The 27293-nt window shown below is 46.9% G+C and overlaps 1 protein-coding gene across 5 annotated transcripts in view; it reads left to right on the top strand.

The window, feature by feature from the left end:
• gse1b (Gse1 coiled-coil protein b) overlaps positions 1–27293 on the top strand; it is a 643131-nt gene that overhangs the window by 489984 nt on the left and 125854 nt on the right. For 4 of the 5 annotated variants that reach the window (XM_070898265.1, XM_070898263.1, XM_070898267.1 and 1 more), the window contains one exon: positions 6143–6211. The exons of the other annotated variant lie outside the window; for it this stretch is intronic. In XM_070898265.1, coding sequence (XP_070754366.1) covers positions 6143–6211 — 69 coding nt within the window. The remainder of the gene's footprint in view (positions 1–6142; positions 6212–27293) is intronic. 5 annotated transcript variants of the gene reach the window in all.

The raw sequence follows: 27293 nt of genomic DNA, 5'->3' as shown, positions 1-27293 counted from the left end.
CCTACTCCTGCTCCTTACGTTCTTATAACCTGGCAGCTCTGAACTGCAGTGATTTTCAGCCAATGTTTAACAGCTAAATTTGAAATGAGTCTTACAGGAGCTCCCTGCCTATCTCGGGGGAGTTGATCAGTTGATCCTCCAGACTGGTAAGGTTATGAGTCAGTGCTCAGTTAGCTGACGTCGGCTAGGCTGGTGGCAAAAGAGCAGCAGCTGACATCAAAGCCTCGGTGAATTAGAAGGGAGGTTGGAGTGGGGGAGGAAACGCGACGGCAGAAGGATTAACCCGAACCTGCTTCTGTTTGCCGTGTAGTGACCCCTGCTGGAAGCTGCATGTATGTGAACCACGCTGAGGGGCAACATCGAGGTGAAACACTATTCCTCCCATGGCCAAGCAGCCAGCAGCCACACTTTGTTATTCGGTCCCAAATGATGAAGGCGTGTCTCCAAGCGCAGATATCTGCCCGCACCTAGGGTAAATCTACATTTTCCCTTCTATCTTGTGCTCTTGTTGATAGTAAAGAAATACTTGCATTTATATAGCACCTTTCACAACCACCGGACGCCTTAAAGCACTTTATCGCCAATGAAGTACTTTTGGAGAGTTGTCATGTGGCAGCAAGCTCCCACAAACAGCAATATGATCATGATCAGATAATCTGTATTTTTGTTATGTTGATTGAGGGGACACCTCCGCTGCTCTTCTTTGAAATAGTGCCATAGGATTTTTTTACGTCCACTTGCGAGGGCAGACAGTTTAGCATCGCATCCGAAAGACAGCACCTCTGGCAGTGCAGCACTCCCTCAGTACTGCACTGGAGTGTCAGCCTAGGTTTTTGTGCTCAAATCTGTGGAGTGGGATTATGAACCAACGACCTTCTGACTCCAAGGCGAGGGTGCTACCACTGAGCCACAGCTGACACTGTGTGGGGAGCGGGTGGGGGTTGTGTTAAACCTCTCTGGCTACCTTCCCTGTAATTCCACACTCTTTGCTCCCCTGCTGCCCTCCCTTGTGCTGTTGCATAGTTACGTTTGGACATCAGATGCCTGTTTGCTGCAAATGTCAAAGGAACAAAAAAATCCAACGGGAAACACGAGAGATTGGCTGCTACAGCTCGCTGGGCTGCGAGACAGACTGTTGTTGGGCTGGCCATCTCGAAATAGTCCTTTAACTGGCACTGCTGTGTGGAGTTTCCAGGGCGAGGTCACATTGCAGCCTTTCTGAAGGTTGGACAGCTCCGAGCTGGGTCAGCTTTCAACCTTGCGAGGCTTAACAATGCAGGATGTCGCAGGGAGGGCCAGAAAACAAAATGGAGCCATCCAGTTTAATTTCCGGTGCGCTCCACGGCGCTTGTTTTTGTTTGCGCAAAGGGCAGCTATTTGGCCTGTCTTCTGTCGCAGGAGCGCAGGGATGTTTTGGAAATGGGGCAGTAATTCTTCGTGGAGATTCATATCTGACACACAGCCTTGCACCTCACGAGGACCACGAACTCTTGATACAAGACACTGTGCCGTGCTCGCTGGCTGATCGAAAAGCTGCAGGAAGCATTCCGTCTGCATGGCAGCTCTCACTCCAGCTTTCTCTTCACATGTCTCCCAAAGACCATCTTGTAAACGGACACGCGAAATCGTTGCTGAGGTGTTGCTATATAGTGGATATCCACTGTGTAGTGACAGCTCAAAAACTATGTGGAACAACCTCTCTTGATTATAGCTGGTGCCAAAATGGTGGTGTGGCGAAGGGTTGTCCAACATGTGACCACCTCTCTTCCAACCTCCAACCCCGCCAGGTCCCTGGCAGTCGAAGCCCAGGCAACTCAGTCCTCTTTGTGCTTATATGTGTAAAAATTGTCTGTTACGCTGTGACTTTAAATCTGTTATCTTAAATGAGTACATCATCACAGTCTGGGTGTTTCTTGATGTCTGGTTGTCGGCCTAGATTGATGTGCTCAAGTCCCACTCCAGGGACATGAGCATATAAATCTAGGCTGACACTCCAGTGCAGTGCTGAGGGAGTGCTGCACTGTCCGAGGTGCCGTCTTTCGGACGAGGTGTTAAACCGAGGTCCGGTCTGCCCTCTCAGGTGGATGTAAAAGATCCCACGGCACTATTTCGAAGAGCAGGGGAGTTATCTCTGGTGTCCTGGCTAATATTTATCCCTCAATCAGCATAACCAAAAAAAGCAGATTATCTGGTCATTATCACATTGCTGTTTGTGGGAGCTTGCTGTGCACAAATTGGCTGCCGCATTTCCTACATTACAACAGTGACTACTCTTCAAAAGTACTTCATTGGCTGTAAAAAAACATTATGGGAGATCCTGAGGTTGTGAAAGACGCTATATAAATGCAAGTCTCTTACTCATTCTTTATAAAAAAAAAACTCTCTCCAATCCTCCAGGGACCTCAACGTTTAAAGATCAAAGTCGCAAATAAGAACTAGGGTTAAAAAAGTGCCACTCCAGGAGTGCATGTCAAAAAAAAGCCAATTTGCGCACAGCAAGCTCCCACAAACAGTAATGTGATAATGACCAGATAATCTGCTTTTTTTTATTGTAATGTTGATTGACGGATAAATATCGACCAGGACACCGGAGATAACTCCCTTGCTCTTCTTCGAAATAGTGTCATGGGATCTTCTACATCCACCGGAAAGAGTAGACGGGGCCTCGGTTTAACATCTCATCCGAAAGATGGATATAGCACAGCTGTCTCATTTGGTGATTAAAACCTAAGTTCTAAGGCCCCAAGTTTCCACATGATTTGCTCCTGATTTTTAGGAGCAGCTGGTGGAGAACGGAGTACCTTAGAAATCGGAATTCTCCACATTTAAGTTTTCTGCAGTTCTAGTCAGGTAGAACAGTTTCACTTTTGAACAGAATTTTTCGGCCACTGACGCCTGATTTGAAAGTTTCCACAGTGAAAACGTACTCCAAACTAACTTAGAATGGAGCAAGTGAAGATTTTTGTAGGCTTGAAAAAACCTTGTCTACACATTAAAAAATCAGGCGCAGGTTACAAATTAGGCGTCGGGAACGAGGTGGGGGGGAGGGGAGGGGGGGGAAGGGAAGTCATTAAATTCTACAATAAATCCTTAGTTATACTTGTACAAATATTATACAAATAATTCCAACCTGAATAAAAATTTATAAGCAAAGAAAAAATTAAATAAACCATGTTCCTACCTGTGTGAAAGTGCTTCAGGCAGGACTTTCAGGCAGTGGTTTCCCGACGGCAGGGGGGGGAGGAGGCAGTGAGAAGGCTGCAGGAAGCCTCAGAACTTGAGGCAGCCGTTCCCGACGGCAGGGCGGGGGGGGGGAGGCAGTGAGGGCCCGACCGACGGCAGCGGGGGGGAGGCAGGGAGAAGGCTGCAGGAAGCCTCAGAAGTTGAGGCAGCCGTTCCCGACGGGCCCGACGGACGGCAGGGGGAGAAAGCTGCAGGAAGCCTCAGTGCTGATCATGGAAGGGCAATGTGGTTTTGATTAAAAAATGTTAAAAATTGAACAGCTACAAAGAACTACAAAAATGGCCGAGTGCCAATGTTTCCTTCACACTGCGCGTGCGCGAACGCTCCAACGCGCACGCGCAGGGTTGCCGGCACGAAAAAAAATTCATTTAAATTGTACCCGCCCCCTCCTACTTACAAAATCGGCGCGAGTGGTAGGCTCCGCCCCCTGGGCGCCGCGCCAAGCAGACATCGAGCTGCAAAGCGCTCGAGAATAACGCGTTTTTTTTTCAGGCGCCGTTTTCGGCGCGAAAAACGGGCCCCAGCTCGGAGGGGCGCCTGTTTTGTGGCGTGTGGAAACTTGGGGCCTAAGATCTGATTGCATGGGAAACTTGAAGTATGTGCAGCTTGATAGGAATATGGATTTGAACTTTTTATGTGGTGCCCCGAGACTCTTATCATACGCACGTATGGAACCGGGAAGAGAAAAGCTTGGATAGCGCTGCCATAGAGCATTAGAATCGACTGCACCACGGAGTGTTGGATTGCTGCCTCATGCCCAGGGTGCTACCCTTAGCCACCATGCCAGCTCTGCAGGGCACCGGGGGCAAATAGGCACCTGCCACGGCAATAAGAGGGGCATATTTGTTTAGAAAAGAAAGATACCTGTATCTCGGAACAGTCAAGGGACTAACAGTTGAATACAAACCGCGTAGTTCAGCCCCACCCAGATCTACTATCTTCCACTTATCCTGTGGGTTACTGCTGGAAATAATTCCTTTTAATGATCCTCCCGCCCTGAATACTTTCAGGTACATCGAGTGTAATGCCGTCGCTGCAAGAGTTATCCACACATGTGTTGAGACCTAAATGTGCCAGGGTAGCCAATATATGCATCGTTCATCTCTCGCCGTTGCACTGTGATTAATACGATAAACATTTGCTAAATTTATTCTTTTCCGTGCGGTGCAATGGCACCGTCTCAGCAGCCAAGAATAATCCACAGCCCAATTAAAATGTGGGTTTCTGCTGCGAGTCGGACTGGTGCAGGATGCAAATGTGCACCTGTTTCGGGAGGCGGACTCCACCCTCGTTTGCTCTTGCCTGGCTCCTGTTTGAAGAATGGGTTAACTGGGCAAGGTACGAGCAGCCAACCAGCCAAGGCGGGAAACCTTTCGCAGAAGAAGGAGCAGAGAGAGAAACTAAAACTCTGGCCAAAACAAAGTTCTTGCAAGGAACTCAAAAGGAAGGTCGAAAGAACAAGTTATGGGGGCAGCGTGTTTTGTCGGAGGGAAGTATCGTAAAGGTGGAATTCAAACCCTCACGGTTGTATCTTGGCAGCAGTTCTCTGGTGAATGATGTATCTGCAGGCTCTTTGCAACACGAGTTGTTTTGACGGGGGTGGTTTTATGGAACCTTACAGTTTCGACTGAAAGGCAGAGCTTTGGAATAGTCCCAAGCGGCAATTGCATGAGTGGTTGGTCCCGATGTGGAATCCCAGGCTTGTGTTTGTTGTAAAAAAAAAGTCGTCTTGCAAATTGGCGAGCTTGTTAGTAACTATTGGTGCAAAAAGAAAGACTTGCATTTATATAGCGCCTTTCACGACCACCGGACGCCTCAAAGCGCTTTACAACCAATGAAGTACTTTTAAAGTGTAGACACTGTTGTAATGTGGGAAACGCGGCAACCAATTTGCGCACAGCAAGCTCCCACAAACAGCAATGTGATAATGATCAGATAATTTGTTTTTTAAAATTATGTTGATTGACGGATAAATATTGGCCAGGACACATGGGATAACTCTCCTGTTCTTCTACGAAATAGTGCCATGGAATCTTTTACGTTCACCTGAGAGAGAAGACGGGGCCTCAATTTAACATCTCGTCCGAAAGACGGCACCTCCAACAGTGCAGCACTCCCTCAGCACTACACTGGAGTGTCAGCCTAGATTTGTTGTGCTCAAGTCCCTGGAGTGGGACTTGAACCCACAACCTTCTGACTCAGAGGCGAGGGTGCTGCCCACTGAGCCACAGCTGACACCAAGTGCAAATCCTGCCTTTCGTCATCCGTTTGAAGAAAATGGACGTTGAACAGGATTGGAATCTTTCAAAGGCTTGGGATTGGCCGTCTCTGTTGAGGGGGTTGTTAAAACATTGCAGTAGGCAGGACGGGACTCCTGAATTGTTTGCTCAACACCTGTGCAGCAGGGCAGGCTGACCAGATGTTTACTGTCCCTTCCCTGGGCTTCATCGCATCTGTCAATGGACAAGGATAACTACCATTGTAATCAATTTTTACACTTTACTGCTGTGTAATGACACCGATAACAGCAGCAGCATATGTCCCTAAAACTGATAAGTCTAGTCAGCCCAATGTGTTTATTAACCTCGCACACTGTGTGCTGCCTCGAAAGCTTTGCCAGGGAGCTGTTAGTTACTGCACTTTAAACATTTATGGTACTATGTTGTTTTGCTGGCCTGATGCTTTTTATGAACTGGTGGTATGCGCCTGTTAAAACTTTTATTAGCAGATCACCCCCCTCTGCCCGTGAAGGCACACAACCTCCCTTGTATCTGCGCACTGTGCATTCAGTTAACTTTAAGCTCAATTTGCGAGGACTGATGATGTTTTTTGCCTGTTCCGTTCCATCTGAGCACTGTGCAGAACGTTGGTGAGACAAGCCTTTGTGTTTTCTGTGTAGATCCTCTTTACTGTGCATTGAACATAAGGCAAAACCGCGAGGAGATCGAAAGAAAAGCTCGGTTCGACGGTGAGTATGCATTTCGTCCTGTTGATTTGTCAGGAATTTGAGTTTTTTTTTAAAATTATGTCTGTGAAATATTTTTCAGGCAGCCATTTTTTTTTTGTTGAGGGCAGTTGGAGATTAAATTGTCTGTGAAGGTTGCTGTCGATATTACCGGAGCCAAAGGGGTTTCTGGTGGTGTAGGCCTGTTTTGTTGGTGGGCTATTGATTGAGCTTTGGGTTCTCTGCTCAGAGGTTCATTTTGAAAGTTGGTCTTGAATGTTATTCACATTGCCCTTGGGTCTTTTATAGAAAGGGGCATGTATAGGGAAAAATGTCTTCTCTCAGCATTTACCTCAACATTCGCTGCATCCATTGTTCTATAAGTTTGACAGTTCTACCCTCCTACTTGAGAAGGATAGTATGGGTGTCATCAATGAATTACATTGAATTACATAGAATTTACAGCACGGTAACAGGCCATTCGGCCCGCCTGGTCTGTACCGGTGTTTAAGCTCCACGGGCCACTTCCCACCCTAACAGCATAACCTTCTATTCCTTTTTCCCCTCGTGTCTAGTTTTCTCTTAAATGCATTAGTTCTATTCACCTCAGCTACTACTTGTGGCAGCAAGTTCCACTCTTCTGGATAAAGAAGTTTCTCCTGAATTCCCTTTTGGATTTATCTTATATTTATGGTCCCTAGTTTTGGTTTCCCCACAAGTGGAAACGTCTTCTCTACCTTTACTCCATCAAACCCCTTCATAATTTTAAAAAGCAATATTAGGCCAACCCTCAGCCTCTTTCCGGGAGAGTGGAGCCCAGCCTGTTAAGTGTTCCCTGATGGGTGCAACCTCTCAGTTCTAGTATCATCCAAGTAAATCTTTTTTGCACCTTCTCCAGTGCCTCTATATCCTGTTTGTGATATGGAGACTAGACTGTGCACAAGAATCTCTCTCCTCGCTCCTCCTCTGAAGTTGCTGACTCATGCCAATCACTCTCCAGTAGGTTGTCCAATGATCCCTTGTTTGGGCAGGAGTTTTCACATTGTGTGTCTGCAGGCAATGAGTGTGTGAAGGACATTACAGCTGACCTTCTGCCCTTACACAAAGGCTACATGTTGCACTTCTCGGGAGGAGTTGGTCGATACTGATCAGGAGCGAGAATCGTAGGTGACTTCACTATCCCCTACTCCAGGGATGCTCCTTGCTTGCACCAATTGCTCTACTCTGGCTCTGAGCAGCTCCTGAGCAGGTATCCTGAGCAGCATATGTGGTATTAAGTCATATGCTGGTCTATATGGCTTAATACCACATGTGTCCAGGACTTAGCAGCTCTATGTTTGGAAGAACTGCCAAAATGAGGGGATAATCGTCCCCTTCGGATGAAATCGGGTGGTTTCTATAATGGTCAGCAGATCCTCTACTGCCAGTTTTCTGCCACAAATGAAAGTTAAAATCCACCTTTTATGGTATTGTTTTAAAAAGGTGATTGGCAAAAGAACCATAGGCAAAGTGAGGCAAAACAGTTTTACGTAGCGAGTGGTTAGGATGTGGAATGCACTGCCCGATAGGGTGGTGGAGGCAGACTCAATCGTGGCTTTCAAAAGGGAATTGGATAAGTACCTGAAGGGAATAAAAAATTGCAGGACTAGGGGAAAGGCGGGGAAGTGGGACTAGCTGACGTGCTCTTGCAGAGAGCCGGCACAGGCTCGATGGGCCGAATGGCCTCCTTCTGTGCTATAACCATTCTATGATTCTCATCGGGAACAGTTAATATACATGTAAGCACCTTTGTTGCACCGAAAAATCCCAAGGCAGTTCACAATGTCGAGGGGAGTGGACACCAAACAGAAGCTAAGAGAATGAGTAGGTGAGGTGTTGAAGTCATGTTTGAAGAGATGGGGAGAGATGTAACCAGGTGGGAGGATATAAGAAGTGCATTCCCAAGTGCCGATGGTGGAGCGGAGGCAGGGCGTGAGGCACAGTTGGCTCGAGGTGGATGCAAGCTACAGCACAGAGATCGCCTGGGGAGAGGCTGGCTGTGGAGGTCTTTGTGAAGGAGGACAAGGAATTGTAAATCAATGTACGGGGAGTGGGGAGCCATGGGGGGGACAGGGGTGCTGGGCGCACAGGGATGTGGGATGCATAAGATGTGGGCGACGGAGTTGTCGATGGGTTTGTGGCTGAGCACCGGTTGAGTTTTAATACAAGACATAGAAACATAGAAAATAGGTGCAGGAGCAGGCCATTCAGCCCTTCGAGCCTACAGCACCATTCAGTATGATCATTGCTGATCATGCAACTTCAGTACCCCACTCCTGCCTTCTCTCCATACTTCTGATCCTCTTAGTCGTAAGGGCCACATCTAACTCCTTTTTGAATATATCCAACGAACTGGACTCAACAACTTTCTATGGTAGAGAATTCCACAGGTTCACAGTTCTCTGGGTGAAAAAGTTTCTCCTCATCTCGGTCATAGATGGCTTACCCCTTATCCTTAGACTGTGACCCCTGGTTCTGGACTTCCCCAACATCGGGGACATTCTTCCTGCATCTAACCTGTCCAGTCCCGTCATAATTTTATATGTTTCTATGAGATCTCCTCTCATTTTTCTAAATTCCAGTGAGTATTAGCCTAGCCGATCCAGTCTTTCTTCATATGTCAATCCTACCATCCCGGGAATTAGTCTGGTGAACCTTCGCTGCACTCCCTCAATAACAAACATGCCCTTCCTCAGATTAGGAGACCAAAACTGCACACAATACTCAAGGTGTGGTCTCACCGAGGCCCTGTACTACTGCAGTAAGACCTCCCTGCTCCTATACTCAAACTCTCTCGCTATGAAGGCCAGCATGTCATTTGCTTTCTTTACTGCCTGCTGTACCCGCATGCCTACCTTCAATGAGTGATGTACCATGACACCCAGGTCTCATTGCACCTCCCCTTTTACTAATCTGTCACCATTCAGATATTAATCTGCCTTCCTGTTTTTGACACCAAAGTGGATAACCTCACATTTATCCACATTATACTACATCTGCCATGCATTTGCCCATTCACCTAACCTGTCCCAAGTCACCCTGAAGCCTCTTAGCATCCTCCCCACAGCTTACACTGCCACCCAGCTTGGTGTCATCTGCAAACTTGGAGATATTACGTTCAATTCCTTGTCTAAATCATTAATGTATATTGTAAATAGTTGGGGTCCCAGCACTGAACCTTGCGGCACCCCACTAGTCACTGCCTGCCATTCTGAAAAGGACCCGTTTATTCCCACTCTTTTCTTCCTGTCTGCCAATCAGTTCTCTATCCACATCAATACATTACCCCCAATACCATGTGCCTTAATTTTACACACTAATCTCTTGTCAAAAGCCATGATACAAGCACCTACCACCCAATCTTCCTCTAACGAACATGAAGATAACCAGCTCCAGTGAGACCCAGAAGAAAAATCAGACCTTTTTTCTTTCTTAATGGAGTTCTTTACTTGCCTTTGGTGGTGTAATATTTTACCCACAATCCATAATTGATTCAGGTTATGACGGCTCTGTGGTTGGTCCTCTGTTTTGTCATTAAATTGTCATGAGCTCATGATTGGAGTGCTGCAAATACTGACAATTACCGAGTCTAGAACTTCAATTAATTCAAACGAGCAGATTAAATATACAGTGAATTTTAATAATCTGCACTGAAGGCAGAAGATTACCACGGGCAAGATTTTAAACAGATCACGGCACCTTCGCACAGAATAAGCAGCACCCTCATCTGAATCTGATTTATGCCCTGAAACGGCAACCTTTGTTGTCAGTCGGAGGCAAAGCAAATCCAGATTTTTTGTTGTTGTTGTTTTTGCCTCTCTAATCCAGTAATGGTGTGCCGTACCATAGCCCGCCTGCGGTGGTTTTCTAGTGACGCCATTGGCCAAGAAGGGGGGGGGCGTACAGGCTGTCTGTAGTGCAATAAATAATTGAACATGAGTAATCTGTGGGACTAACCCACTGACTCCACGACCACAGCTTTGAATTTCTGACTGCAGGGCACGTTGGAATCCTGTTCCCCCTGACTAATGCGTCTCAACTCCCATCACTATCCCCGCCCACCCTTCAAGGGGTTGAGTGTGCCTGTTGCAGCCGCGCCCCCTGGGGGAAGGAAAGGGGGGGGCGGGGAGGCGGGGAGAGTCCTTTGCTCTACAGTTCAAGCATCCCCGATCTCCTACTGTGCCCACTAAGGACTGGCTATGATACCCATTGGCAATCAAACTGCCATGACCACACAGCAGCTGCATCTTAACCACAGTTATCAAGGGCAGCGTTGGACACTAGTCAGCAGCTCGGTCCAGGAATCAGCTCCGAGGTCTGTGTTTGTGTTGTGTTTTTTTTTTGGGCTTTCAAGATAGGAATTCAGATACTTTTTCTCCTTTTGGGCCTTTTGCACCATGCAGCGCAGGCCTCTCCATTTTTTGCATCGAGTGCAGATGCATGCCATATTGGCTGCAGGTGAACTTTCCTTTGACACTGGGCGATTGGATGAAAAATCGATAAACCCGAGCCCAACTGGCCCGACTCTGGTTCCAGCATCAAATCATACAAACGTAGAAAATAGGTGCAGGAGTAGGCCATTTGGCCCTTCGAGCCTGCACCACCATTCAATATGATCATGGCTGATCATGCAACTTCAGTACCCCATTTTGTTGAAGATTGATGCCTTCCCACCCAACCACCCCCCCTCCGAACACACCAATTTTCTCGAGGGCCATTCATCTCTGCCACAAAGCCTGTCTTCCCCGTCTCCATTTCGCCACCTGAAGGTGATGGTTCTGGGATCCTGAAAGCTTGTACTGATGTCTCAAGTGCTTACCCTTACAATACTGGTGAATAATGAATGAGTACGGATGCCTTGACTGCTGCATGCAGTATTCATTTCGTGTTAATGTGTGCCACATCTGTGCCCAGTGTTTTGTCCTAATATTCATCATCCGACTGGCTTTGTTTCCCAGCCTCACTTCCCTGCCCGCTCCATCTTCTGAATTTCAGCTAAATTTCTGAGCAAATGAATTACTTAGGAAGAACAGAGATTTTTTTCACAAGAGGGGTTGGGAGGGGGAAAATGCGAGGTTTTGGAAAGGGCTTTGAGCTTGGCAGCAGGAGCTGGGCTCCGACAGAACCGTTTTGTGATCTAGGCGACATCTTGCCGGATGCCTGATGGTGGGACCAGCGCAGGCCATTGATTGCGAGCAGATGGCCTGATTATCAGCAAAGATCCGAATGCACGCAGCCAGACTGCAGCCTTTGCCAGCGTTCGTTTCGTACCCCGAGATAAACCCGGCTGGCCTACTGCTACCATCTGCAGGCTCGCCGAGCGCATTAAGCTGGAATTGATTGAGCCGGCGCTTGTGGCTTTATCATTTTAAAAAGAGGGGAAAGGAATCGGCTGGGTGGAACGGCACAATAAACACGCTTCGCACTGATAATGAGAAGCACAAGTCAGCGGAACAATCAATAATGTGAATACTTCATTATCTCCATTGTCCGAGCTTATTATTTAGTCATTTGTACTTGTTTAGTGAAGGGAGTTTTCTTCTCCCTCCACCCCTCCTCCACTCCTTTTGCTACCTCAGCTGTTTAGTTCAATAAATGATGGGTTTTATTTCCCGTATAAATGTTCCAGCTCAAATACTAAATTATCAAAAGAAAATTTCACCTTTTCTCTTAATTTGTGACGTTCATAATCTCCCCTCCCCACCCCCACTACATTTCCTCCTCCTCCTGACACACACTCCCATTGGTGTACAGTTCCATGGGGCACCACTACCTCAATCAAATAGCCATGCAAGAGCCGAGACAGTGTCAGTAGACTATTTGGCCGTGAAGAGCACCACAGCCCAGCCCGGTCGTGCCCTTGGTTGGTGCAGGGGCACACTGGATGAAAAAGAGGAATGCCAAATTCCGGTTGACCTTCCCTCCCGAGCTCAGGAACACTGAGCACGTCTGTCGTGATAGCTGCAGCACCCCATAATGACCCGTTCAAGATTACCTGACAACTGGGAATGACTGGGTTGCTTTGCTGTCCTCTTTGGTGCAGTTGGTGCATCGGCTGGTTAGAGATCAGTTGAATGTGGGGGTAATGGTGGGAGTAAATTAGAGTTTACTCTTTGTAAATTAAATTCATACACGTTAGAACATCAAGATTTCCACTCCTGAAGGTGAGGATAACGTGTCCATTATTCATGTTTAACAGTGAATATCAGAAGGCTCTTTGACCATGGGATGCATCATACCAACCGTGCCCTCGCATACACATTTTCAACATGGATAGCAACAGGAGTGGGATTGGTTTCCCCCTTCCCTCCCCCCCGCCTAACCCTTGAACCCAATTGTATTGCCTCTACTACAGAGATCAGGTAAACGCCTTATCGATTAGGGGGGAGACCTGCGACCTTCCAGATCTGTCACTCGGCTACCGATGGGATAAAACTGCTGAGCTATCCAGGAGCACTCCTATCTATTGAAACACTTTGTTTTTCAAAAATTAATTCCTGGGATGTGGGCGTCGCTGGCAAGGCCAGCATTTATTGCCCATCCCTAATTGCCCTTGAGACGATGGTGATGAGCCGTCGCCGTGAACCGCTGCAGTCCTTGTGGTGAAGGTGCTCCAACAGCGCTATTAGGGAGTGAGTTCCAGGACTTTGACCCAGCGACGATGAAGGAACGGCCGATATATTTTCCAAGTCAGGATGGTGTGTGACTTGGCGGGGAACTTGCAGGTGGTGGTGTTCCCGTGCCCTTGTCCTTCTAGGTGGTAGAGATCGTGGGTTTGGGAGGTGCTGTTGAGGAATGCTCATCAGGGTGAGGGATGTTTGTGCTGGGAGTTGCAGCACTTCGCATTTCAGAAATGCAGGGGCACTCCCAGGTCAGGTCTGCTCTACAGCCAGGTACAGAAGTAAAGTTCCCTCTCCTCTCCTGCAACAACCTGCTTCCGCCCCCAACCTCGGAAAGTGTGACACTTGTCCCATATTCCATGCCAGCCGCTCCTGCAGCCTCGCTACGTTTGATTGCCAATTAGTGTGGAATTAGGGACAGTTTTGCGCTGTAGGTCTGTGCCCACCAGGAGCTGGATTAAGACTGCTCACATGGGAGCCTTTGCAGCCAGCATCCTGTCAGTCTGGGCTCAGTTTGTATGGCAAGTCCCAAAGGCCAAAGATCGGTCGGTGTGCCACTCATTTCACCCCCCTTCCAAAAAAACATGCTGTGTAACATTAAAGTGAGTGCTGTAAATCAGGTCATTGTTGTGAAGCTAAAATGTTAATGAGAGCCAGCTTTAACTTCACACCTGGCAACCTTTGACCCTTGCTGCAAATGTGACAGAAACATTTGCGATGATACGACTTTCACTGCAAAATAAGGGCCGGGCGGAAATAAACCATTTTTCCATTTATGAAAACGATCTCTGAAACACCTTTGCGCTATTTAAAAAAAAAAAAATTGTTTCCCCTCCCCCCTTAAGATTTAGGAATGGAGGGAGCATTTTGAGAATCTCTGGGACTGGTTCTGGGTGAATTGTCAAAAACAAATGCAGAAATAAAAATCAAAGCAGCCAGAAGACTTCCATTTGTTTCTTTTTTAAAAAACAAAAGTGGGTGGAAAGCAAATCAACTGTGGCAGGGTCTGTGTAGGTTCGCTGCTTAAGTGATCATGGCAGCAAAGGTTATATTATCAGATAATCCCACAGTCAAGTAAATGACTGCAACACACACTTAGGATGATTTATATTGAGGCTGTTATGTATCGGCTCAAACAGCCACCCGCCCCCCCACAAATAATCAATGGGGAGATTACAAGACACACACGGGTTGATCTCTGAATGGCCTTTTAATGTCTTCAGTTGATTTGCACTATATACGTTTAATGGGTTTGTGACTTTCTCTACCTCTCTCTCTCTCTCTCTCTCTCTCTCTCTCTCTCTCTCTCTTTCTTTCTCGCTCACTCTGTTGTACAGACAGCTCTGTTCTTCATTTCCCCCCCCCCCCCCAATCCATTCCCTTCCCTTATCATTCTGGTTGCACTCCCTTGCGGCATCACTGAAAGGCTTGACAGCCGAGCGGGGATCAGGATGAAGGGATGATAATTGATGTCCCTGCTAGTAGCGCACTACAGCAGGTCAGCCATCCCAGGGCGCTCCTGTGTGAGCGCGGGGGCCCCTGGGTTCTGTGACCCGCTCGCTGACAGCTCGCGTGTGTGCTCTAAAATTTAATTGCTCCGCTCTGCCCAATTTGCATAATCCACATAATCACACTGATTTTAATTGCCCACAACTCCACAAAGATCATGTGGTTAAGTGGTAAATCATAATTAGATAAATAATTGCTTTGGCCATAGCAAGCTGCTTTGTTATACCTGCCATCTGCTGGGCAGTTTCTGTCTCTCGAAACAATGCACCTCGGAAGTCTGATGGTACAGCTTGCAGCTTATCTGCGGAGAGCCGTATTTTGGAACCATGCCTGCGACACCAGGGTTTATGGAATGTTTTCCGATTTGGCACATTAGTTATTCATCGATGAGATCATTACCGAGGCCCTGTTCCATGCAGAAGAAGCCAATGTATTTGACTTCATTTCATTCCTCACCCCTCCCTGCCCCTTGCAAAGCTTTCAAAATGTATTAAGCAAAATAGCTATAACCATCTACCTTTATTAGTTCTACTTCAGGGTCCTGATTCGAAGACTAAAAGTCAATTCTCGCCCTGCGACGACGCCGTGCTTTTTCGTAACAAAGGAAAAGTACATACGGCTTAACAAGGCAAGGAGATCTGAGACATATAGCGAGTGGCCCTCTCTGTAAATTTCCGCCACCCCAGCAAACATTGTCTTTTTTTTTGTTTGAAGACCTGTTTCAAATTGAGCTGGAAACCTTGCTGTTGTGGCACACATTGGCCCAGGCATGGACGGTAACCATGGTTAGGCTTGGTTGAGAGGTTTGTGGCAAGGATGGGAGAGCAATAAAGGAAATCTCTGTCGCTGTTTGAGACTTTGTTCCAACGTGATTAAAGTGCTTCGACCAATGAAGTGCAGTGACTGTTGTTGTGTCGGCAAAGATGGCAGTCATTCTGTGCCATCTTATTGGGTACCGTACCATGGTGGTTATGTTACGGGACTAGTAATCCAGAGGCCTAGACTAATCATTTGGAGACACGAATTCAAAATCCCACTACGGCAGCTGGGAAAATTTAGTTAATTAAACAAATTTGGAATTAAAAAGCTAGTATCAGTAATGGTGACCACGAAACTACCGGATTGTCGGAAAACCCAACTGGTTCACTAATGTCCTTTAGGGAAGGAAATCTGCTGTCCATACCCGGTCTGGCCTATATGTGACTGCAGAACCACAGCAATGTAGTTGACTCTTAACTGCCTTCTGCAAAGGCCTAGCAAGCCACTCAGTTGCACCAAACCGCTACGACAAAGTCAGCACTGTGGGATTGCCTTCACCACACGGGACTGCAGCGGGTCCAAGAAGGCGTCTCACCACCACCTTCTCCAGGGCAACTGGAAATGGGCAATAAATACCAGCCTTGCCAGTGATGCCCACATCCCATGAACAAATAACTTAATGAAAAATCAACACTCTCACCCCCTCGATTTCCACACTGAGATGAATGACCAGGGTGTGGGTCTCTGCTTGGTGAGAGCCTGATCTCTGCAGTGCATCAGTTGAGGGAGGAGGAGGACCAGGAGGAAAGCATCGTGTCGAGATGAAGTCCTTCCCTATAGGGAGTACAAAGTGACCAACCCGATAGCAGGCTGTATAGTGACCCGCTTATTCACTGAGTGGTGTGTGGCTCAAACTGAAGGAGAACTTGCTGCCCAAAATGGTGATGCCTTTTTCCCTTCACGACATTTTTTTTTCCTTTCAAAAAATAATTGGTGGGGGCTTCCCTGGTGACCCTGGTGTTAAATACATTGCCCAATGTGGGGATGAGCCATCAAGATCAGAGAGAACTATTCTGTGCTAATTTTCCTGATCTCAGCTGGCTTTGAGGTGCTCTCATTGGTCTAAATGCTCTGGGGGGGTTGGACAGGGGAAAGTTGCCCACCACTGATCACTATCTAATGAGCACCTACAGGAAAGTGTTTGTGTGTGTGTGTGTGTGTGTGTGTGTGTGTGCGTGCTTGCTTGCGCGTGGTCCTCGGAAAGAGTTGCATTGCTCTGAGCTGAGCCTCCTCTCCACACCCCCTGTTAAGATTCGCTTTGTCAAGGCTCATTCGTGATGGATGAACAGACACTTGGACAAGGCACTGCAGAACCGCCAGTGATGGGAGGAGGGGAGAAAATTGGGGGAACTTCCTTTGTTGGCCAAGATCACTTTAACCTGCAGGATGTGAGTGTTGGAAATGTTGGAAGTCTTGTATTCCCAACCAGACCAGGAGTGAACTTCTACCATGTAGCTAGTTCCTACATTACAACAGTGACTACACTCCAAAAGTACTTCATTGGCTGTAAAATGCTTTGCGATGTCCGGTGGTCGTGAAAGGCGCTATATAAATGCAAGTCTTTTCTGGTCGGAGGAAGCCATCTTCTTAGATCCAAAAGATCCAATCTGATGATGGGATTTTTGATTCAGCTCATTTGATTGGCTGATTGAAATTTGAATACTCAAATCAAAGTAGGAAGATTATCTCCAACCCTGGTGAAGTTGTTGAAGGATGGAATTTTCTAGATGGATTCATGGCTGTGTTTTTTTTGTTCTCGTTTTATTCTTTGATGACTGCGTAGGGGGAGTGCAACCAGTTTTAATTAGAACTTAAACCATTTGAGAGGCTTCACGTGGATTTCAAAACTACAAATAAGTCATACCAGACGACCAATGTTAAAAAATGATATCGCTCATCTGTGTCTTAAGTTATTTTTACTGTTTGGGGGGGTGGGGAGGGAAACATGCTGGATAAAAGCCCAGCTGGAATCTGGCCTGATTTTCCTGCACCAAGCCTGCTATTTGCCCCTCTTCCCTCCACCCCCCCCCCCTCCCCCCAGTTTGCCAGCTGTACCAGTGTGGGCCAAATTGGTGGGCCAAGAGACAGGAGGAAGACTCGGCCAAGATGCTCCAACTCCGACCACCTACAGGATGTGGTAGTGTGGAGGGACTGCCTCCCTCGTCCTGTGGTTACTGACTCATACCATACACACTGATTTATATGACCCAGAGATTGAATTTTGGGTTTAAACTCCTTCCTTGTTCAATGGAGTTGTTTCTTGTAGCTGTTTGAACGTTTGATATATTTATCTCGCTGTCACATTGTGGTTTTATCCATTTAGCTGATAGAATTTGAACACAGAAAGTCAGCTCTTGAGCGGCATGAATGGCTGGAGCCCTGGTACTAAAACTGACACTACGTGTCTGCTTGTGCAACCCGCGTCCCGAATTGTGGAAATGCGTTGGTCTAAAACTACCTCGAGCACTGAGGCAGTCAAATAGATCTACCAGGCCCTGTCTGCTCCCTTTCTCCTCACTTCTCTACTTCTTTCCATTTTTCCCTTGTCTGTCTTCTGGTCTCTTCGTTCTGTCTATCTCCCTTTGTATTCTCTCTCTCTCTCTCTCTCTCTCTCTCTCTCTCTCTCTCTCTCTCTCTCTCTCTCTCCCTTCTCTTTCTCCCCCTCGCTCCGCTCCTTTTATCTTCCATAATTTCTCCCTTTTTTTTTCTCCCCTGGATGAAGGGTGCTAGTTTATGAAGCTGAAACACCTGCAATAGCCCCATTCGAACGTACAAACTCAAGGTGCTGCGCAGGGCTTTAAGTTGCCCCGTGAGTCACAATGAAAAGGATACCCAAGCATGCGATGCCTGACTGCTTTACTGGAATTGAACATCCGTTCATCCCACAAGTGAGGGATATCAAAGCAAACAGAACTGCTCGCAACATCTGCTCTTGGGATAGACGTAATTACCAGGACTACATCAAGAGGTCCATTGGCTTTGCATCCCTGCGCGTGTACGGAGATTAAAGACTGTCCTACAATGCCCTTTTGGTACTTTGGGAATTCAGGATGACTAAGCACGCAGTCTTTTTTTTTGTTTGTTCTCATTCTGAGGTCAATATGATAATTCCTATCTAATGATCCCAGGTTTGTTGTGTTGTAATTTATTCAAAGTCCCCCCCCACCCCAGCTTTGGCCTTTATTTTTGTTCTGTTTCCCCCTCTTCAGATCTCCTTGCATGTGAACTGATACCTCACTGCGAGGGTCATTAAATGACTTGCCCCTCCTAGCATCAACTTCAGTCCCCCTTTTATCTTCACCCCCAGCTGTGTCCGAGTACTGATTGGAAAACGGGTTTATGTACTGCTCTGCAGTGTATAGCGGAGTGCTGGAGGCATGGCAGTTTCCAGATTTCACCCGTGTCTGCTGCCTTAACTGATCTTGGGTGGGTGCTCGAATAGGCCTCAGCGTTTCTTTGCTGGGAAGACCATTTCAAGCCACACCTCATATTGTACCACTATGAGTGCAGTAAGGTCTGGGTAACTGGGAAAGGGTTGTACCTTTTCTGAATCTATTTACCCACTAAACCACAGTGTCAGCTGTGACTCGGTGGCTAGCACACTTGCCTCTGGGTCAGAAGGTTGTGGCTAAAAGCCCCAATTCAGGGACTTGAACACAAAAGTCTAGGCTGACACTCCCAGTGCAGTGCTGAGGGAGTGCTGCACTTTCGGAGGTGCCGTCTTTCGGATGAGACGTTAAACTGAGGCCGCGTCTGCTCTCAAGTGGACGTAAAAGATCTCATGGCACCGTTTCAAAGAAGAGCAGGGGTGTTATCCCTGGTGTCCTGGCCAATATTTATCCCTCAAATCAACTTAACAAAAACAGATTATCTGGTCATTATGATATTGCTGTTTGTGGGAGCTTGCTGTGTGCAAATTGGCTGCCGCGTTTCCCACATTACAACAGTGGCTATACTCGAAGTACTTCATTAGCTGTAAAGCGCTTTGAGATGTCCGGTGGTTGTGAAAGGCGCGATATAAATGTATGTTTTTCTTTCTTTAATGGTGCTACATAAAATGTGTGTGAGGTACTGACATTATTACCAGATTGAAATAAGTTATCCATTGAGAGTCATTTCTGGTTGGGTTTCTGGTAAATATAACGAGGTGAGAGAGAAGGGCAGCATAATGCTGTCTCTTCCAGCAGTCATAGAACGTAAGGCAATGCTGCAAGTCCTCGAGACTGTTCTGCCATTCAACTCGATCATGGCTGATCTGTACCTCAACCCCGCCTTTGTTCCATTTGATTCCCTTACCCAGCAAAAATCTTGAGTTCGGATTATGTAGATCGCACTTTTGTGTCTGTCTCTTACCTATCTGGCAAGTGTTTGCATGATTGTCAGACACCCAGGCTGCTGGGGCAGTAGATGAATCGAGACAAACTTGATCAGAGGTGCTTGCTGTGGTATCACATGGGTACGAGTCAGGAGGTGCCTGTTGCAACTGTGCCAAGTGTGGGTGTGCATTGCTTGGGTGATGAAAGGTACTTTGAAAATGGCCTTAAGCATCGACAGTAGGTCACAGCCAGACAAAACAGGCTAAGGATGTGTTGCCACATTCGAGTGTGCAGTGATGTTGGGTTGGCCACAGTTATGCCTTCCATCACCATTTTACCCCCCTCCTCGCAAAGGTCTTGATTCATGCTGGGGTAGGGTCCCATGGATGCTGCCTGCTCTCTGGTGCACCGTCCAGATAGCCAGTTTAGACAGCGAGTGTCCGAGTTCAATCCTTTCCACATACTTTGAGCAAGAAAGCAATAAAGAAAGGAAAGATAGATTACGAAAGTAAACTTGCGCAAGACATAAAAACAGATAGTAAAAGCTTTTACAGATATATAAAACGGAAAAGAGTGACTAAAGTAAATGTTGGTCCCTTAGAAGATGAGAAGGGGGATTTAGTAATGGGAAATGTGGAAATGGCTGAGACCTTAAACAATTATTTTGCTTCGGTCTTCACAGTGGAAGACACAAAAACCATGCCAAAAATTGCTGGTCACAGAAATGTGGGAAGGGAGGACCTTGAGACAATCACTATCACTAGGGGGGTAGTGCTGGACAGGCTAATGGGACTCGAGGTAGACAAGTCCCCTGGTCCTGATGATATGCATCCCAGGGTATTAAAAGAGATGGCGGAAGTTTTAGCAGATGCATTTGTTATAATCTACCAAAATTCTCTGGACTCTGGGGAGGTACCAGCGGATTGGAAAGCAGCGAATGTAATGCCTCTGTTTAAAAAAGGGGGCAGACAAAAGGCAGGTAACTATAGGCCGGTTAGTTTAACATCTGTAGTGGGGAAAATGCTTGAAGCTATCATTAAGGAAGAAATAGCAGGACATCTAGATAGGAATAGTGCAATCAAGCAGACGCAACATGGATTCATGAAGGGGAAATCATGTTTAACTAATTTACTGAAATTCTTTGAAGATATAACGAGCATGGTGGATAGAGGTGTACCGATAGTGTATTTAGATTTCCAAAAGGCATTCGATAAGGTGCCACACAAAAGGTTACTGCAGAAGATAAAGGTACGCGGAGTCAGAGGAAATGTATTAGCATGGATCGAGAATTGGCTGGCGAACAGAAAGCAGAGAGTCGGGATAAATGGGTCCTTTTCGGTTTGGAAATCGGTGGTTAGTGGTGTGCCACAGGGATCGGTGCTGGGACCACAACTGTTTACAATATACATAGATGACCTAGAAGAGGGGACAGAGTGTAGTGTAACAAAATTTGCAGATGACACAAAGATTAGTGGGAAAGCGGGTTGTGTAGAGGACACAGAGAGGCTGCAAAGAGATTTGGATAGGTTAAGCGAATGGGCTAAGGTTTGGCAGATGGAATACAATGTCGGAAAGTGTGAGGTCATCCACCTTGGGGAAAAAAAACAGTAAAAGGGAATATTATTTGAATGGGGAGAAATTACAACATGCTGCAGTGCAGAGGGACCTGGGGGTCCTTGTGCATGAAACTCTTTTTGGATCCTTGTGCATGAATCCCAAAAAGTTAGTTTGCAGGTGCAGCAGGTAATCAGGAAGGTGAATGGAATGTTGGCCTTCATTGCGAGAGCGATGGAGTACAAAAGCAGGGAAGTCCTGCTGCAACTGTACAGGGTATTGGTGAGGCTGCACCTGGAGTACTGCGTGCAGTTTTGGTCACCTTACTTAAGGAAGGATATACTAGCTTTGGAGGGGGTACAGAGACGATTCACTTGGCTGATTCCGGAGATGAGAGGGTTACCTTCTGATGATAGATTGAGTAGACAGGGTCTTTACTCGTTGGAGTTCAGAAGGATGAGGGGTGATCTTATAGAAACATTTAAAATAATGAAAGAGATAGACAAGATGGAGGCAGAGAGGTTGTTTCCACTGGTCGGGGAGACTAGAACTAGGGGGCACAGCCTCAAAATACGGGGGAGCCAATTTAGAACCGAGTTGAGAAGGAATTTCTTCTCCCAGAGGGTTGTGAATTTGTGGAATTCTCTGCCCAAGGAAGCAGTTGAGGCTAGCTCATTGAATGTATTCAAATCACAGATAGATTTTTAACCAATAAGGGAATTAAGGGTTATGGGGAGCGGGCGGGTAAGTGGAGCTGAGTCCACGGCCAGATCAGCCATGATCTTGTGGAATGGCGGAGCAGGCTCGAGGGGCTAGATGGCCTACTCTTCTTCCTAATTCTTATGTTCTTATGTAGGAGTCGCTGGATAATGAGCAGGGGTGTGAGCCCTTGTCGATTTTTCTTTTCCCCCTCGCACCACCCATAGCTCAGAGTCACTGCCCCCTTGGCAGTGCGATCACAAACCCATCTGAGACACACCATCTCGGCACCGTAACCCTCTTGCTGTGAAGCTGTGAACTTTACACCACAGAAGCCTGAACTGCCCTCTACTCATCTCCTCTCTTTCCCTCCCCCCCACCCACCCCGTGCAAATGGTTGAACAGGACACAGTAACTCGCTATTTAGGCTCGAGCGTAGACAGCTGGGCCTGGAGTAGATACTGGAGGGTGCTTAGCAACTGTGCAACCCTCCCCACAGCAAGGAGTTCACACTTTCAGGAGGAGAGGAATCAGTTGACGAGGACTATTGGTGGGTAAATCTGGCAGTGATAATGGTGGGGGTGATTGTACTTCTTCCAACACCTTCGATTTTACCAATGCGTCTCTTATTCTTCCCTGCCGCTCCCCTTCACACATCAAACGCAACACAGTTAAGATGTTACACTGATAGCTCCCACTCTCATGTGCTGTCCTACAACCTTGTGGATTGCATTTGAACGTGGTGTGATTTATGTACTTCACAAAGGCATCCCGTGTAGTCACCAGGCAGCATGCGTTCTTTATCTGTCGACGGTGCTTGTGTTTGCATGACGAAGGCCTTACAAATTACTCGTGTCCTTTTGAGGGGTCCTATTTTTCCTCCTGCCTCCATTTGGTGCATTAAGAAGAATGACAAACACTCTTTGCCAAACAGATCTTGTGGTGGAGAAGATTGTGAAAAGCAGAACGTATCTAATTGGGGATTATCACACCAGCCTCTAGTAAGTGGACTGGCTGATTACACTGAGCAGGGTGAGCATATTTATCTCTCGGGTTACCCAAATTATTTTGGTGTTTTGGCCCAGATGGTCCAGCTAGTAGCTCTGCTTAGTATCAAAACACAACAATGAAGCGGAGCCCGATTGAAACACCTCACAATTCAAATGGCTTTTCAAGATTTGAAAGCAAGCGCTGGCTGTCAACTGTTTCCCTCCAAAACGAAGACAGCCCAAAATAATTAAGATGATTACCTCAGTCTTCCCCGCCCCCCCCCCCCCCCCCCCCCCCACCCTTTCAGTTTACACAAGCCTGAGGAGAAATTGTGGCCTTTTGTTGCTGGATTCCTGCGATAGATCCTACATACACTTCAGGGGCCTAGTTTCAGAGGTTGCCTTTCTCTTACCCCACTCCTTCTCAAGTTTATTTTAATTTTGGAGACCGTTCGATGGCTGTCCACTTAGTGAAGAAGCCTCTGGAAGATGTATGTCTTCACAGTTTAGCTCTTTGACTGCCAGTGGTTCCTGAGTGGCGGCCAAGTAAGTGAAAAATGCAGGGAGTGGAAAAAAGAGAAAATAAATCTAACTCTGTTGAAAAACAATGGCGGAAATTTATAAACAACAAATTGTGTGCACTCGGTGAGCAGCTGACCGAACAATGGGAGCTGTGTTCTTCGGGGGGAGACGGGGAAATGCCCTGTGACATGTCTGCAAAACAAACCCCGCCACTATTCGGGGGTGGTGCTTGCATGCACGTAAGGCCAAGCGTGTGTCCAACGGCAGGAATGTGGAGAGCTGGCTCCATCTGTCCCCGGTGTGTGGGAGAGAGATAGAGATGTGGGGAGTCAAAAGGCGGCTTATTCCGGTTGGAAAAGCTGCCAAGGGGAAGTCGGGAAGACATGGGCTGTGGAATATAAACCTTGGGAGGCAAGAGCACTCCGTCGCACACCTCTGAGTTTGGGAGAATGCGAGGCGTCATCGCCAAGTGCGGGATATGTAAACCACTGCGGTAAATAGCGACGTGCGTTAGAAAAAGTAAAGGCCATTCTGCAACCCCCCACTCCCGTGAAATGATTTTTATTTGCAAGAGCGAGGCTGACTGGAAAACGAGCGTGCAATAAAAGCGATGGAAGATTTACAGCCTGCTCGCTAACTGTGATTTGAAGGGAGGCGTGCAGTGGTTTTCTTCTGATCTCACCACCTGCAATTCTGAGTTTTTAGATTTTTTATTTTTTTCTTCCCAGAAGGTGCGGGGTTTTGTTGCAAAAGCGGGAAATAAGTGGCCGATGCCATTGCGGTACTGTGACGCCTGGAAGAGTTTTTCCACATGGTAGCCCCGTGCTTCCTCCCTCCAGCCCCCCCCCCCCCCCCCCTCCAATGGAGCCCCAGCCAACAGGATAACCAGCATCTCTTTGTCTCCTCCACCACCACCCAACCACAATTTTTCCCGGCACTCGAGCTGAAACGAGCCATTGTGTCACAGGCAGCCATTTGCCTAATCGATGATCTGTATCCAGCTGATCTGTGAAAAGGGCCTATGAAATGTGACCATGCTAATGGTCTGCTCTCCCTGTGCTATTAATGCTAAGCAGCTGAGGGCTGTTCCTGCTCCGAAGGCTGCTGTGTGCGCTGCATATGTCGACGGTTTCATTTGATTTGCCGCACGCCAGATGTTAAGCCCCTTCTAGTTAATAACTTCTTCTATTAACCTTTAGTGACCTCTTCGCTCATGGCTGAAGGAATTCATTCTATCAAATGCTGAAATTATTTTTGCTGCAAAACCACTGGATTCTCATCCCTCCCTCCGCCCCCCCCCCCTCCCCAAAAAAAATAATCGATGCCACCTCTTAGCCTGGATATTTATTTTGGTTTCCTATTTCCACCGGATCCAGACTTTTTAAAAAAAAGCAAATAAGTGAAGTTTACAGCACAGGATGGGTGCCCGTTAATGGTTCCACTCCAGTCTCCTGCATGTCCTGTGTGCTTGCCTTTGTGAGTCTGCTCCCTGTACGGAAGCGTTGGCACGGGGTAAGGTCACACGTGCCAACCACAGCTGAGGAGCTGGCACCGGGGGTGGGAGCGGGAGGTCTGATGGTGAGGAGGAAACAGTAAAATAAATAATAAAAGAAGATTGTTTCCTTGTGCGTTGAATCACAGCGAAGTGTAATAACGGGCTTCTGAAATGTTTCACATGATCGCACCGTCCCAGGTTTTGTTCACTAGAATTATCCGTTATCATGCAATGGTGAGCATGTGAAATATTCATTCTTTGTACATTTGAGCTGTGGGGGGAGAAAAAACACTCAACTGTACAATTATCAATTTTGACCTTCTAGACCCGAGTTGTGCCTGGAGAGAAATTACAGCTCTATATACAGCTAGGGTGAAGCGCTGGTGGTTATGGGTCATTGCTGCTGGGAGAAATTTGAAGTGATGAATTAAGAGTCTGACAGTAGTGGATCGCACAACACCAACACATATTGGTTCAAATGGGACTTTTCCTATTATGTCCTGGTACCAGTCAATCTGTGTGTAACTATAAGTAATATAAAGGGACATGCGATGTAACACAGGCTCCCCGCCTTAGCAGCAGAGTAATACCCTGTGCATTAACAGAAAGGAAAGGACTTGCATTTTATAAAGAAACACTTGCGTTTGTATAGCGCCTTTCACGACCACAGGCTGCCTCAAAGCGCTTTACAGCCAATGAAGTACTTTTGGAGTGTAGTCACTGTTGTAATGTGGGAAACGTGGCAGCCAATTTGCGCATAAGCAAGCTCCCACAAACGGCAATGTGATAATGACCAGATAATCTCTTTTTTTTTGTTATGTTGATTTAAGGGATAAATATTGGGCAGGATACCGGGGATAACTCCCCTGCTTTTCTTCAAAATAGTGCCACGGGATCTTTTACGTCCACCTGAGAGCAGACATCTCATCTGAAATGTGCCTCAGTACTGCACAGGGAGTGTCAGCCTAGATTTTGCGCTCAAGCCTCTAAAGTGGGGCTTGAATCCATAACCAACTGGCTCAGGTGATTGTGCTACAACTGAGCTACATAGTGTTACGTGCATTACATAATATAATGCCTCTGTCCTATTAATATCACACGTACTCTGACTTACTATGACGCATGTCATGAGAGAACTGCTGGTATACTGACTAAACTTAGTGTTATCACGGGTGCTGTCTATTGAACAAGAGGGTAGCTGACTTGAATTGATTTTACATAACTTCTAATCAATGTGAAGTACATTTGGATAAATAATGATTGATGTTTTAATGGTTCAGTCAGATTTGGATGTTGGGTCACACGGACAGTTAGTCACACTGCTGGATAACTCACTTTCATTTGTTCACAGGACATGTAAATAGATCTTGAGTCGTGATTTGAAGTTTACTGTAATGTTAGAGATCCCTACGCTCCTCTAATTCTGGCCTCTTGCACATTCCCGATTTTCATCGCTCCACCGTCGGCGGACGTGCTTTCCGCTGCCTGGGCCCTAAGCTCTGGATTTCCCTTCATAAAGCTTTTTGCCAATTTGTGCACAGCAAGCTCCCACAAACAGCACTGAGATAATGGTCAGATTATCTGCATTTTTCGTGATTTTGATTGAGGGATAACTATTGGGCAAGACTCCCCCGCAGTTCATTGAAATAGTGCCACTTTCTTTGTGGATGTTTAAGTCTGTTTTTCATTTGCACCGACCTTCTGCCATTTTGCATTTACCACCCTCTTAAACACCAAAGGGGGAGAATGAAGTTTTCTCTGGCCTCCTTCCTGTGTGCTAGGGTTGTATGCTCACAATGTACTTTTTAACCGACCATTAACTGCTTGCTGTGGAGTCACCTCCGGTTTCTTCGGGTTCAGTAACCACCCAGTTTCCAAAACGGCTCCCTTATCCTGTTTGGCATAATTTCTGCGAAACATCACAGTTTTGCACGATAAGGCTTATTATTTTAGCTGCAGCCGGTGTCCCCGGTACCAGTCAAACTGTATATAACTATACGCGATGTAACACAGGCTCCCTGCTTTAGCAGTAGAGTAATACCCTGTGCATTAACAAAGGAAAGAACTTGCATTTATGTAAAGAAAGGCTTACATTTATATTGCATCTTTCACGGCCACCGGACGTCCCAAAGTGCTTTACAGCCAATGAAGTACTTTGCGAAGAACAGTCACTGTTATAATGTAGGAAACGCGGCAGCCAATTTGTGCACAGCAAGCTCCCACAGCCAGCAGTATGATAATGAGCAGCTGATCAGTTTTTGTGATGTTGGTTGAGGGATAAATATTGGCCAGGACACCGGCGATAGCTCCCCTGCTCTTCTTCGAAGTAGTGCCGTGGGATCTTTTACAACCACCTGGGAGAGCGACGGGGCCTTGGTTTAATGTCTCATCTGAAAGACGGCACCTCCGACAGTGCAGCGCTCCCTCAGTACTGCACTGGGAGTGTCAGCCTAGATTTTGTGTTCAAGTCTCTGGATTGGGATTTGAACCCACAACCTTCTGACTCAGAGGCGAGAGTGCTACACACCGAGCCACGGTCTTCAG

This window comes from Pristiophorus japonicus, chromosome 13 (genome assembly GCF_044704955.1).
Source record: "Pristiophorus japonicus isolate sPriJap1 chromosome 13, sPriJap1.hap1, whole genome shotgun sequence".
NCBI classification, from domain to species: domain Eukaryota; kingdom Metazoa; phylum Chordata; class Chondrichthyes; family Pristiophoridae; genus Pristiophorus; species Pristiophorus japonicus.
The sequence above is the reverse complement of the archived record's forward strand: the minus strand, read 5'-3'. Positions and strand labels throughout refer to the sequence as shown.